The following is a 13,110-nucleotide window of genomic DNA, read 5'->3' on the forward strand; positions in this document are numbered from 1 at the left end:
GATGGCTCTGGTCCCTGGCAGTAGAGGCAGCACCGGGGCCACCTGGCCAGGGGCGCTGGCCCCCGCCGCCGCTTTGTCTTTACTCCGGTCCCCAAGACCCCACTGACCTGCCGCTTTCTGGTGTTTCAGTGTCCGTCACAATATCTGTTCTTTTAATTTCACAAATACTGGATAACTGATGGATTAGTGCGCTGCTTCTCCATAGATCTGCCAGGATCTTCAGCCATGAGTAGGAGAGCTAGAACCCGCTCCGTCCTACTCCGTTGTCATCTTCCCTGAAAAAAAATAACCATTTTCTTGCTCTTTATGGATCTTTTTTGTACTTTGTCCTCCCAATTCACTGATCCATTCTTCTGCTTAATCAATCCTGCTTTTAATTCCTTCCACTGTTTTCTTCAGTTCAGAAATTGTATTCTTCATTTCCTCTTGTCCCTTGCTGATAGTTTCTATTTCCTTTTTCATGTTGATGTAGTTTGCAGTGAGTTCATTGTAGCTCCCCTGTAGTTTCTGGTAGCTCATTGTGAGCTCTTTGAACTTCCTGATAACCAGTGCTTTGATTTTAATATCAGATAGTTGACTTACCTGTATTTCATCCAGCATTCTTTTTGAGGCTTCCTCCTTTCCTTCCATTTGGGGATTGGTTCTTTGTCTTCCCATTGTTTGTGAGATTCTTCTTATTAGCTTCAGCTTCTTAAATTGATTTGTTCTGGCTCCCTGGGTTTATGGTGTGAACTTCTGTGGTAGAATACCTGCAAGATCTAGTGGTGTAGTCTCCTTGATCTCTCAAGCTCACTTGTCTTGGGCTGTCATTTAAGTTGGCTCTGTGTTTGTTTTTGGGTTTTGATCATTTCTGGATCTTTCTTTTGTGGGTCCTTCCCACCAGTTGGTTAACTGATGGTCACTCTGTCCACCACTTCTTGTAATTTATTGTGGTCATAAGGGCAGGTTGTGTTAAAGCTAGTTCTTCTGTGTGTACAAGGTTTTGAGGATTCTCTTTTGTTCTTGTTCAGTTGTTTGTACTGGATAGTTTCTCCACTATTTAGCTGTATTTCCAGATAGGTCCTGGATTAAGGTTTGTGTGGTTTTCACTCCCTCATTCAGCTTCTTCTGTTGTTATTTGTTGGTCATTCCTTTGTTATCTGTTGTTGGGTTTCCTCTTCCAGTGGGTATCCTGGTGTTCACTGCTTCCACTTACTCTTTTTTTTGTGATCAGTTAGAGGGGAAGTCAAAATGATTTACTACTGCAGGTGAGTATTCTATGATATTTATAGTAGCAGGTGATAGAGAAGAGATTGGAGATCCTTTGGCTATGTATAGTGTTAACCATGCTCTTCAACCCAACTAGCCACTTTTAAGAAAGGATGGTAAGAAGATAAGACTCTTGTTGGGGAGGGAAGGATTGTGAGTTGGACCTAGAAAGCAATGAGGTTGTGGGAGGTCAGATTCTGAGGTAAGGTCAGAGTAAAGGATAGAAAATAGGTGTAGTGTGTGAGAGAATAGAGTTAACCACTACAATAATAGAGTTCAGGAAACTGTGAAGTGGGCTAAGGTCTGGGAGGGGTGTTGTGAAGTATTTACGATTGTATGGAATAGCTATTATTTACAATAATATTAGAGCAAGAATCATGACAGAATCTATGTGATCTGGGTAACATGAATGGGGGTATAGGACTTTGAGTAGTGCGCTAAAGAAACACAAGTGATGTAAAGGATAGCAAATTAGAAATACACTGTAGAAGAGAGAACAGGGGAAATATGTCAAATGATACAATGTAACCAGCCAAGCAAAGAAGACTATACAGAAAGAAAAGGAATACAAAAATGCTATTAAAATAAAAGATGTAAGAATAATGAAAAAATAATACAAATATGCAGTAACTTGTAGTTTCTCTGCAATACAAAGTGAAATTTGTCTCACTGTCTCAACTGTTGGGATACCCCCTCTTTGGGTCCAGCTCTGGTCCTTTCATAGTTCCAAGTTTTTTGTCTCACTTGTGGGTGTAAAAAAGTAAAATTAAAAAAAAAAAAGGCAGGAGAAGGGAGGAAGAAGAGATAAAATTGGAAAAAAAGGAAGGAGGAATAAAACAAGAAAGAAGGAAAGAGGGGGGAAAAGGTATTGAAAGATAAAACAATAATAAAAATTTAAAAAGTAAAAGATTACTTGAAAAAAACATACCTCTTTTTGGTTTTGAACTGGCCAAACCAGTTTTTGTGCTCTTGCTGGCTGCAGCAGCCTGAGGGGCGATTGATGTGGCCTTTCTCCATTCCCGATATGTACTCAGTCATTCTTGCAAGCACTCTCCCAAGAGCTAGTCTGGTGCCTCTCCCCAGCACCCCATGCAGGGGATCCAGGTCGTCTTTAGATTGCTCTTTCCCCAGGGGTCATTGCTGTGGGCTGGGGTGCGGGTGCCTGCATGTGCCCAGCCAGGCTGCCTGGGTCCTTCCGGCTTGGACACGATCCCTTCCCAGTGCTATGGGGAAATGCAGGGCCTTCCGTGCAACCTTGGAATTGCTGCCCAACTGGGTGGGGAGTAAGCTGAGTGGCTGTTGCAGGAGAATCCCCCAAACAGTTTTATTTTTTGAGAAATTCCTCCTACTCAAGCCTGCCGCTCAGTACAACCCAATTCTTCAGCCAGACCAGTGACTACTGGGGTCAGTGTGCATCACTGCGTGATTCTCAACTCTCCCAAGCCAGCAACCACATACTGTGGGTGATCATGGCCCTTGTGTGTTTGCCTCTTTGTCCTTATTCTCCTCTCTGCAACTTCAAGCAACCAGGTCTCTGCCGGTGCTGCTCAAACCCTGCTTGGCTGGGGAGGGAGGGAGCAGCTGACCTGGCTCTCTCCCAAGGACTCTGTGGCAGGCCCACCACTCCCAAGGAGTCTGTGGTAGACCCAGCACCAGTGCCAAGTGCCAGGCACAGGGCACCGGGTCTGGGGCTGTAGCCATGGTTTCAGGGACCTTATTGTCCTGCAGCAGTCTCCTTACCTTCTGGTTTTTCAGTGTCTACTACAATTTTTAGTCTTTTATTTTCATATATGCTGGGGTACTGTTGGCTGCTCTATTCCTCCATAGCTCAGCCAGGTTTTTCTCCTGTGTGTAGGGGAAAGTGGAATCTGCTCCTTCCTACTCTGTTGCCATCTTCCAAATCCTTCAACCTTTATCTTTAAAGAGAGGGTTTTGCTCTTTATTCTGTACACATTTTGTTCAGTAAGCCATTTCTTTTCTAAAAGACAAGCATGGCAGTAAAGGTTCAACCACATGTGTTAATGTTGATGAATTGAGAGAAATACTGTTAAAAATGTGATTTTTTTCTTTTAGCATTTGAAAACAGTACTTGCAGTTAACATTGCCACGTATTGCTTAGTTTTGCAAGTCAGAGTTCATTGTTGTTCCAGTTTTTCATATACAAATGGATGACAAGGAATTCTTAGCCCTTTGGTTTCACCTGAATGAGTTCTTGTCCACATTAATAGAATGTACCTGATTTCCTGTTACCAAGGAGATGACTTTCATCTTGATTAATAATTTCAGAGAATGAAAAACAAATATCAGAGTGGCATTAGTATTACAGAGTTCAAAATGTGCACCAGGAGGTCACAAGTATTAAAAGTGGTTTATGACCTGCACAGGGCATACCTTGAGGCATAGTAAGTATTAAGAACTAGTTAATGATTAAGGGTGAACATTTTTAGACCAAGGAAAAAGTATAAGCCTTAAATGTAAGAAGCTTCAGAGCTTGTCATATAGTTGTAAAAATAAAACTAGTCTTTAGGTTCAAGTAGTTTTGGTAACAATGTTTAAATGGTAAATTAATACAGATCAATCAACAATTGGAAGGATTTGGTTTATCCAGTTTAGAGTACAGGGTTTGTATAATGTTAGTCAATGTTTGAAATTTTAATGTACTTATTTGCTTGTTTGTATTGGTTTATAACTATGCAAGATTTCACCTACATTTAGTAAGCTTAGGGTGACTAGAAAATTGGACTACCAATAGTGTAAGCAGTTGTGGAACACCTACTGCTGATAGTCATATTTGTCAGGGGGAAACAAGTTGCTTTTTGCTCCTTACTGAGAAAAATTGTTTTTTTTTTTAGCAGATAATTGATTAATAGTAACTGATTGGCTCTGTGGTTCCATCATTGTACTTCATGGGCTTAGTCTTTTTTTAAGAATTATATTTTACTCATTATGCTATTTTAGTCCTGATTTTTCCCCTTTTGCCCCCTCAACCCTCCCTCAGGCAATCCCCACACCATTTTTCGTGTCCATGGGTCGTACATTTAAGTTCTTTGGCTACTCCATTTCCTATACTCTGTGTTACATTCCCCTGGCTGTTCTGTAACTACCTATTTATACTTCTTAATCCCTTCACCTCTTCACCTGTTCCTCCAAACGCCCCTCGCATGTGGCAACCATCAGGATGCTCTCCATATCTATGATTCTGTCTCTGTTCTTCTTTGCTTAGTTTGTTTTTTAGATTCAATTATTGATGGATATGTATTTTTGCCATTTTATTGTTCATAGTTTTGATCTTTTCCTGAAATAAGTCCCTTTAACTATGATAATGGTTTAGTGATGATGAACTCCTTTAATTTTTTTTTCTTGTCCAGGAAGCTCTGTATCTGCCCTTCGATTCCAAATGATAGCTTTGCTGGATAGAGAAATCTTGGCTGTAGGTCCCTGCTTTTCATAACTTTGAATATTTTTTGCCAGTCCCTTTTAGCCTGCAAAGTCCCTTTTTTTAAGAAAGATTGTATTTTTTTTTAGACAGGAAAGGAGGGACAAAGGGAGAGGAACAGCAATGTGTGGTTGCCTCTCCTGTGCCCCCTACCAGGGACCTGGCCTGCACCTGAGGCATGTTCCCTGACTGGAAATTGAAGGAGTGGCCCCTGCTGTATAGGCCAGCACTTGATCCATTGAACCACACCAGCCAGGGCCAAAGTTTCTTTTGAGAAATCAGCCAACAGTCTTATGAGCACTCCCCTGTAGGTAACTAACTACTTTGCTCTTGCCACTTTTAAGATTCTCTATAAGCTTTGGCACTTTAGTTATGATGTGTCTTGAAGGGGACCTCTTTGCATCCATTTTGTTTGGGACCTTCTCAGCTTCCTACACCTGCATGTCTACTTCCTTCACCAAATTAGGGAAGTTTTCTTTCAATATTTTTTCAAATACATTTCTAATTTTTTGCTCTTTCTCTTCTCCTTCTGGCACCCCTATGTTGGGAATGTTGGACCTCTTGAAGTTGTCCCAGAGGCTATTTATGCTATCCTCATTTTTTCGGATTCTTTTTTCTTGTTGTTCTTATTGGTTGTTATTTGTTTCCTTATGTTCCAAATCATTGATTTGATTCTCTGCTTCATCCAATCTGCTGTTGTTTCCCTGTAAATTGTTCTTTATTTAAATTAGTGTCTCCTTTGTTTCTGACTGGATCTTTTTTATGCTGTTTAGGTCCTTACTAAGTTTCTTGAACATCCTTATGATCATTGTTTTGCATCTGACAGATTGCTTATCTGTATTTCATTTAGCTCTTTTTCTGGAGTTTTGATCTGTTTTTTTTTGTTTGGGCCATGTTTTTTTTGTTTCCTCATTTTGACAGCCTCCCTGTGTTTGTTTCTGTGTATTATATTAGCTCAAGCTGCTTTGACTCCATGTGTTAGTAGTGTGGCCTAATATAGTAGGCATCCTGTAGGGTTTAGTGGCACACCCTCTCCTATCACCCAAGCTGGGTATTCAAGGTGTGCCCTCTGTATGGGCTTAGAACACCCTTCTCTTTTAGTTGAGCCTTGGTTGCTGTTGGCAGATCAGTGGGAGGGATTATATAGGCAAGTCAGCTGCAAGGACTGGCTGTGAGCTCTGACCACCACCAACCTGCACCCTCTGTGGAGAATCAGCTATACAGGGGCAGGGTGGTAGTGCTCCAACATGGTCTGTAGCTGTCCACTGGGTACACTGGCCCTGGGATTTCCCAGGTGGTTCAGGCCAAGGTCAGCCCCGCCCCCCACTGTGCTTTGCTTAGAGCTGCCTTTCCTGAGCTATAAAGCAATCTGAGATGGCTGCTACTTGTGCTGGGCTTAGAGATTCCCAGGCAAAGTCAAGCTGTGAACCTAGGCTGGCTGCTGCCAGTGCTGGGCCTGGGGCTCACTAAAGCCAGCTGTTGTTTGAAAGGATTTAGGAAGTTGTGAAGTATGAGCCAAGACCATTTTCCATTTCCCTTTTCCATTCATATGGCTTAGATGGGCCTGTAAGTTGGGTGATGTGGAGTCTCTGGGGATCTCTAGGGCAAGTGAAACAATGTTAGCCAGGTGATGGAGTCTCAGATATGGCACCAGTTTGCTGGCCTCCGTCGGGGGAGGGTTTAGAAAAAGGACAATGGCCTCAGCTCACCTTGATGCCAGACACTTCAGTTTCCCCCAGTATGTCAGTGATGCCTTTCAAGCTTCTACCCCAGTGCTGGAGCTCAGAGGAAGTGAGTCTGAGTATGTGAGTTCATGTGTGGGTTATTTAAGAGGAACTGCTTGGGGCTCCGGAAGTTTCCTTCACTGACTCAGTCCCTGTAGGAGACTGTTCTGCGTGGTGTGGGCCCAGCTCCCACTTGGAGATGCACAGGACCCACACCCACAGATAGGTTCTTCTGTGGGGAATCAGGCCTGCAATGTGCCTGGGCCACTTTGAGACTTGTTTTTGCTAAAACTCCCTCACCCTGAATTGAGACAATAAGTGCTTACCGTAACTTCCTAAAATCTATGCTAAAACTTCCCAATATGGAGTGTAACTGGTTCAACCACTTTTCCCTTTTCATTTGCAAATATCCCTCTTCTGTGATGTGATTAGTGGCATTGGCTTCTTTGTTTTCTGTAAAGGGTAACCACCTAAAGCCAACCTGTGCATAGTAAATGAGGACCATCTTGTAATGTGTGGAGAAACCCAATAAAGGCCTGTCATGGCGGACACTATGGCTTTTTGCTCCCCTTGAGAGAAAAAGCAGTGCTGTCCCTTTCCTCCACAGGACTTGGTAGTCTGCATGAATGTCTCTCCCCCATCCACACTGTCACGGACCCCATCAAATCCCTGCTGGTTTTTGCAGCCAGAAGTTTTGAGGACTTATCTTTCTGGCACTGGATCCCTGGGCTGGATCTCTGGTGTGGGACTAGGACTCCTCGCTCTGGAGATATCCCTCCCAAATTTTTATCCACCACACATGGTTGTGGGATTAGACTGTTCTGTGTCTGTGCCCCTCCTACCAGTCTGGATAGATGTGGTTTCTTTAATTCCATAGTTGTCAGACTTCCATTCAACTGGATTTCTGATAGTTCTGAGTGATAGTTATTCTTGGTTAGTCTATATTTAAGTTTTAATTTTGATGTGGTTGTGTGAAGATGTGAGCCATGTCTGCCTACACCACCATCTTGACTGGGCTTACTCTTATTTATCAGGCAGTATTTACAGGGACCCTATTGCTGTTATTGTTGGGTTCTCCTCTGGTTCAGCTCCTATAATGAAGATTTGCTTGCATTATCATGTTTAATCCTCTCAGTAGCAGGATAGAAACTAATAACATTTCTAGGCTACAGATGAGTGAATAGGGGCTCAGAGATTAAGTGACTTGTCTGAGCTCACACAAAATGACAGAGCCAGAACACTAATTATGGGGCTGATAGTACAGCTGATGCAACTTTCAGTCTACTTTCCCCTTTCTCTGGTTCACTGGATCTAAATGGAAATGGAAACCATTTATTGTGGAAGATTAAATTTCTCTCACAGTGAAGGTTCTTGAGTTTTGTTCTAAAACATATATTCTGGTTATAGCCTATTCCTAGAAATTTTGTTCTTAGCGTATCATCACTTTGTTTTCTTATTGATTGCAGTATGACCTTAAGTACTTTCTAATTTTTCTCAAGTGCAGTGTGCCCTGTATGTAAGAATATTATATGACCTGGTAGAGCACACGTCAGTATTTTAAAGGTCTGTATATAGTGTATAGGAAGACAGGCTGCTTAATCTGGTCACTAAAGTGTTAAATTTTACTGCATATTCTGCCATTGATTTGTTTGGTGGTTTTGAGTTAAATCATTGTATTATGTGACTTTTGTTTTTTTTTTTAACCTAAAACAAGGTTAATAATGCTGGTTATGGCCTTTTTTTTTAAAGATTTTTTAAAAAAGATTTTATTTATTTACTTTTAGACAGAGGGGGAGGGAGGGAGAAAGAGAGGGAGAAAAACATCAATGTGTGGTTATCTCTTGCACACTCCCCACTGGGGACCTGGCCCACAACCCAGACATGTGTCCTGACTGGGAATCAAACCAGCGACCCTTGAGTTTGCAGGCCAGCACTTAGTCTACCGAGCGACACCAGCCAGGGCTGGTTATGGCCACCTTATGTTTCATCTTAGTGAAGGAGAGGCTAGCAGAGCTTTCCTATATCTGAAGGTCCAGAGGGTACTGTGACTGAGTATTGGGTTAGGGTCAGATCTCCTGGACTGTGCCCGGCTCTGCCACCTACTAAGCTGCATGACTCGAATGCCTCTTCCCCATCCCTACCCTCTTCCTACCTCAAGGGTCAGGAGACTTAAAAGAGAAATTACCTATGAAGAAGTGTTTTATACTTTATAAGTATGAGTATTATAAGGGAGAATGGTTATCCTCAAAGTGCTATGAGATTATAATATTTGGAAATCTTAGATTTAACTCAGTCTTCTGTGTTTGTTTTTGGACTTCTCAGATAACACTTCAGTTGTGTGTTTTAATTTTTCTTCTTCCTCTTTTTTTTTTAGTGGTATGTATGCAACAGAGAGAAATTATGTGAATCGCTCCAGGCTGTGTTTGTTCAGAGTTACCTCGATCAAGGAACACAGATCTTCTTAAACAACAGCATTGAGAAGTCAGGCTGGCTATTTATCCAATTATACCACTCCTTTGTGTCATCAGTTTTTAGTCTGTTTATGTCTAGAACATCTATCAATGGGTAAGTGAATCTTGGATTTTTTTTTTTAATCCATAGGTTTTAAAAAAGGAAAATGTAAAACAAAAGAAATCTTGTTCAGGACGTTGACCACCTCAGCAGTGACAACACTTAACTGCTAGAGCATAGGTAGCAAACACAAAGCCTGTGAGCCAAATCTGGCCCTCCACCTTGTTTCTACCTGGCAGCAGCACCAAGCTGTCTCTTAACTGTTAAGGAGTAGTTACAATTATACAGTCCTAAAATCACATTTGGCCCTTTGAAGGCAACTGCAAGGCTGATGTGGTCCCCCTGATGAAAATGAGTTAGACATCCCTGTGCTAGAGGAAATCCTTGGTGGTAGATCCAGTGTCTTCGCTGTCTGTGCTTAGGCTTTTTAAGTTCACCATAACTTGATAAATAGCCTCATTAGTCTTAGTCCCAATTTTTATGATGGGAAGTACCTAGAGCAGTGCTTCCCAACTTTGATGTCTGTAGGAATCACCTGAGGATCTGGTTAAAATGCAGGTTCAGAGTCAGTGGGTTTAGGGTGGGGCCTGAGAGTCTGTATTTTAAACAGGTGATACTTTTGCTGCTGCTGATTTAGCAGAGGGAGTAGCAAGATACTTAACCCCAAACCCTTGACAGAGATGAGCTGAGGAGTAAGGTCTTAGCCTTAAGCACATGTCCCAGGAGCAAGTTTTGGGAGGATCTATTTCAACCCAGCAGTGGGTGATGGCTTGTTTTCAGTGAAGACTCCTGTATCTGTTCTTAGATGTCTAGGCTCACCAGACTTTTAAAAACTTACTATGGAATTCTTTATCCTTAGAGTGGTTGTTTCATTGAAATCTATGGAAAAAGCTCTAGGAATATTTTTTATCTCTTGGCCACATTTTCAAACATCCCAAGGCTTAAGAATCCAGAACATCAAAGAGGAAAGCAGCAGAGCTCAGTGCTTTACAAGCTTGTTGGACCACTAAAAGCCACTGGTTTAGAGCCAGTGTCTACTGAATATCTGTGTCCCCAGTTTGTCATGTGTTTCTTACATATGTTTTCCAGTACCTAGAGCCATTTCTCAAGATTTCTTACTTGATTTTTTCATTGCTTATGTGAAATTGGCTGAAGTTTGCTTCAGCAAACAGTTATTTTTGTATTGGTAGTTGAATTTATACAACTGGGCCTGACACTTTGTTTCTAAAATTGGCTGCATTGAATTTCTCTGCTCTATTCCATTTATTTTTTCACTGAAAAGCAGACAAGTCACTGTAGCAATGATTTGTAACCTTTTTGGGGCCCTGTACCTTTTTGAAAGCAATAAAAGGTAGGAATCCTTTTTTCATAGTCCTTACATTTAACATTTTGCATAAAATTTGGGGAGATTTCAAACTCTGAGCTACTTGCCCCTATCTCTACCCCATTGGACCCTGGTTAAAATTCTCTGCTGGGGAATTTCACAGTTTGGTCAAAGAGAGGTAGTACAGTTAAGACAGTAACCCTTTTGGCTTTCCTTGTCTATAGCTCTCTACATTTTTTTTAACCCTTATCCCCTCTCCACCTTCCCATCCAACAAAAACATAAACAGCTCTTGCCCTGTGTCCTTATTCTCAGCTGAAAGCTTACTTTTGAGCCCATTGGCACATCCATGGCAGTGATAGATTGTTACCATAAATGAGCATCTCTTACAGATGTAATTACTATGGCATCTTCTTGAAGTAAGACCGTAAGATGCTTATTAGACTTCCTTTGTGATGGAAGGTAAAGGCTAAGTAAGGGTGTACTTGATAGGTGTTTTGGCATTTATTTTATAAGGAAGATATTTTGAGGAGACATACCTGTGGAAGCGACTTCTTCGCGAGTCCCCTCCCCCGAACCTGGGTGCCACGGACGAAAGTGAATATGACTGTAGACATGATGTGATCTGCTTAGGGAGGAGGAGGAGTGGGCTGTGACCAATTTCTCAGGGGAGACAAAGGCGAGCAGCAGCCAGTTCCTCCGAGGAGAAAAAGGCCTCGAGCCCCCTGCTCCAGAGCTTTTACTGGGTTGTAATACACTGGAATACAGGGCAGCAACGATCAAACAGTAGATAACATTTCAAAGAGATCTGAGGGCTTCAGAGTCTGAGTCAGTGTCTGTCAGGAAGAGAGTTGCAAAAACGTTGGGAGACATACACATTTCCTCTCAGACCCTTATCATATGAATGAAAGCACTCTTAGAGAAGATTTCACAGGTTTATCAGCAAGTCTTTGTGATGCCAGATTTTTTTCCCCAGGACATGCTCTGGCAAGGCAAAGAGCTGCAACTCTCCCATCAGGTATTCAGGCTTAACGGGATTAGAGCCAAGAAGCGCTTCTCCCAGAGAACATGGGGACTCGGGCTATGTCAAGCCAGGGGGTGAGAGTCCATTGCTCTTTGTTGCAGCCCCCCAAGTCCTTCCATGAAGGCCTCCCAAGTGATCGAATCTGGCTTAGGTTGCCCCTGCTATGAGGGGTCTTACCCATCATTGACTTCCAACCAAGCTTTGGGGGCAGGGAGAGGAACTGAGGCAGTGTTTGCTACCAGAGACAAGCTTTGTCTCCTGTGGCTCACATTCTACAGGTCGTCTCTCGCCCTTAGCCATAAGGGATCGAGATACAATTCCTAAAGCTAAGCAGAGCAGTCTACAACACATACCTGCTCTACAGACTCTGAATCTGGAAAGAACTTAGATTGTGGTCAGAAAATCTAGGATGGTTATTCAACACTTAAAAAAAAAATCACATGGACATCACTAACTTTGGTAATTAAAGGCAAATTAGAGAGGCAGACCTCTCCATGGTATACGTTTGCTGGAAACTTTGTGTTGAGGTCAGCGTCTTAACATTTTAAGTAGAGTTATCGGACTATCCCACACATTGCAGAAAATCTGACTTTTCTGGTCTTGCCCACTAAGCCATTCTAACTACCCCATACTCTCCCACCTGCTACCAATGACTCTTAGAGGACAAAGTTGGTCTTGGCTGAGACACACTGGGCTCAATGAATTTTTATTTATTTTTGACAGTTTTAATCTTTTTGTGGACAGTGCTTCTCTCTCTGGTGCCTTTAGATGTAGACCAGTGAGATGACCTCCTGAGCTCTGACCTCAGATGACCTCTAACTCTAGAATTTTTTGATGATCCTGTTAAGGTTTGTTACATCCAGCAGTAGCTCCCTGTATAATTCTGTACTTAAAGAAATGTGAGGGTCTGTGCTGTAGACAAATGAGGATTTGAGAGCTAGAAAACCTGTCCTAAATGGGAGTCCAGTCATTTCCACATGATGCTTCCATGAGACTTTGTATGATCTCTACCTCTTTTCCAGGGGTTCTCTTTGATTTCCCTTTTAACTCCTCTCAGTCTCTATTTTTCAAAGGCATTCCTATGTTTGAGTGTTTTTTAAAAAATATATATTTTATTTGTGCTACTACAGTTGTCCCAATTTTCCTCCCTCCAACCAGATACTCCCACTCCCTCAGGCTATCCCTACACTGTTGTCCATGTCCATAGGTCATAGAATAAGTTCTTGGCTACTATATTCCCTATGCTGTAATTTATATCCTTATGACTATTCTATAACAACCAATTTGTACTTATTAACCCCTTCACCTTTTTGCCTAACCCATCTGGGAACCATCAAAACATTCTTTGTATGTATGATTCTGTTTCTGTTCTGCTAGTTTGTTTATTTTGTGTTGGTTATTCAGCTGTTAATATGTATGTATTACCATTTCATTGTTCATATTTTTGATCTTCTTGTTCTTCTTAAAGAAGACCCTTGTTATTTCATATAACACTTGTTTGGTGGTAATTAATTCCTTTAGCTTTTTCCTGTTGGTGAAGCTCTTTATCTGCCCTTCCATTCTAAATGATGACTTTGCTGGGTAGAGTAATCTTGGTTGTAGGTCCTTGCTTTTCATGACTTTGAATATTTCTTGCCAATCCCTTCAAGCCTGCAAAGTTTCTTTTCAGAAATTAGCTGACAGTCTTATGGGAGCTCCCTTGTAGGTAACTAGCTTCTTTTCTCTTGGTGCTTTTAAAATTCTCTTTTTGTCTTTAAGCTTTTGTATTTTAATTATGATGTATCTTGGTGTGGGCCTTTTTGGGTTCATCTTGTTTGGGACTTTCTGCTTCCAGGACTTGCATG

The 13,110-nt window shown here is 41.8% G+C and overlaps 1 protein-coding gene across 4 annotated transcripts in view; it reads left to right on the top strand.

Moving 5' to 3' along the window:
* METTL9 (methyltransferase like 9) overlaps positions 1-13,110 on the top strand; it is a 67,666-nt gene that overhangs the window by 25,163 nt on the left and 29,393 nt on the right. For all 4 annotated transcript variants that reach the window (XR_008392721.1, XR_008392720.1, XM_053671606.1 and 1 more), the window contains exon 2: positions 8,783-8,973. Coding sequence is in view for 2 of the 4 variants with exons in the window: in XM_053671606.1 (XP_053527581.1) it covers positions 8,783-8,973 (191 nt within the window). In the remaining 2 variants the exon portion in view is untranslated. The remainder of the gene's footprint in view (positions 1-8,782; positions 8,974-13,110) is intronic.

This window comes from Artibeus jamaicensis, unplaced genomic scaffold, assembly GCF_021234435.1.
Source record: "Artibeus jamaicensis isolate MK-2021 breed Jamaican fruit bat unplaced genomic scaffold, CSHL_Jam_final contig_700, whole genome shotgun sequence".
Taxonomy (NCBI): domain Eukaryota; kingdom Metazoa; phylum Chordata; class Mammalia; order Chiroptera; family Phyllostomidae; genus Artibeus; species Artibeus jamaicensis.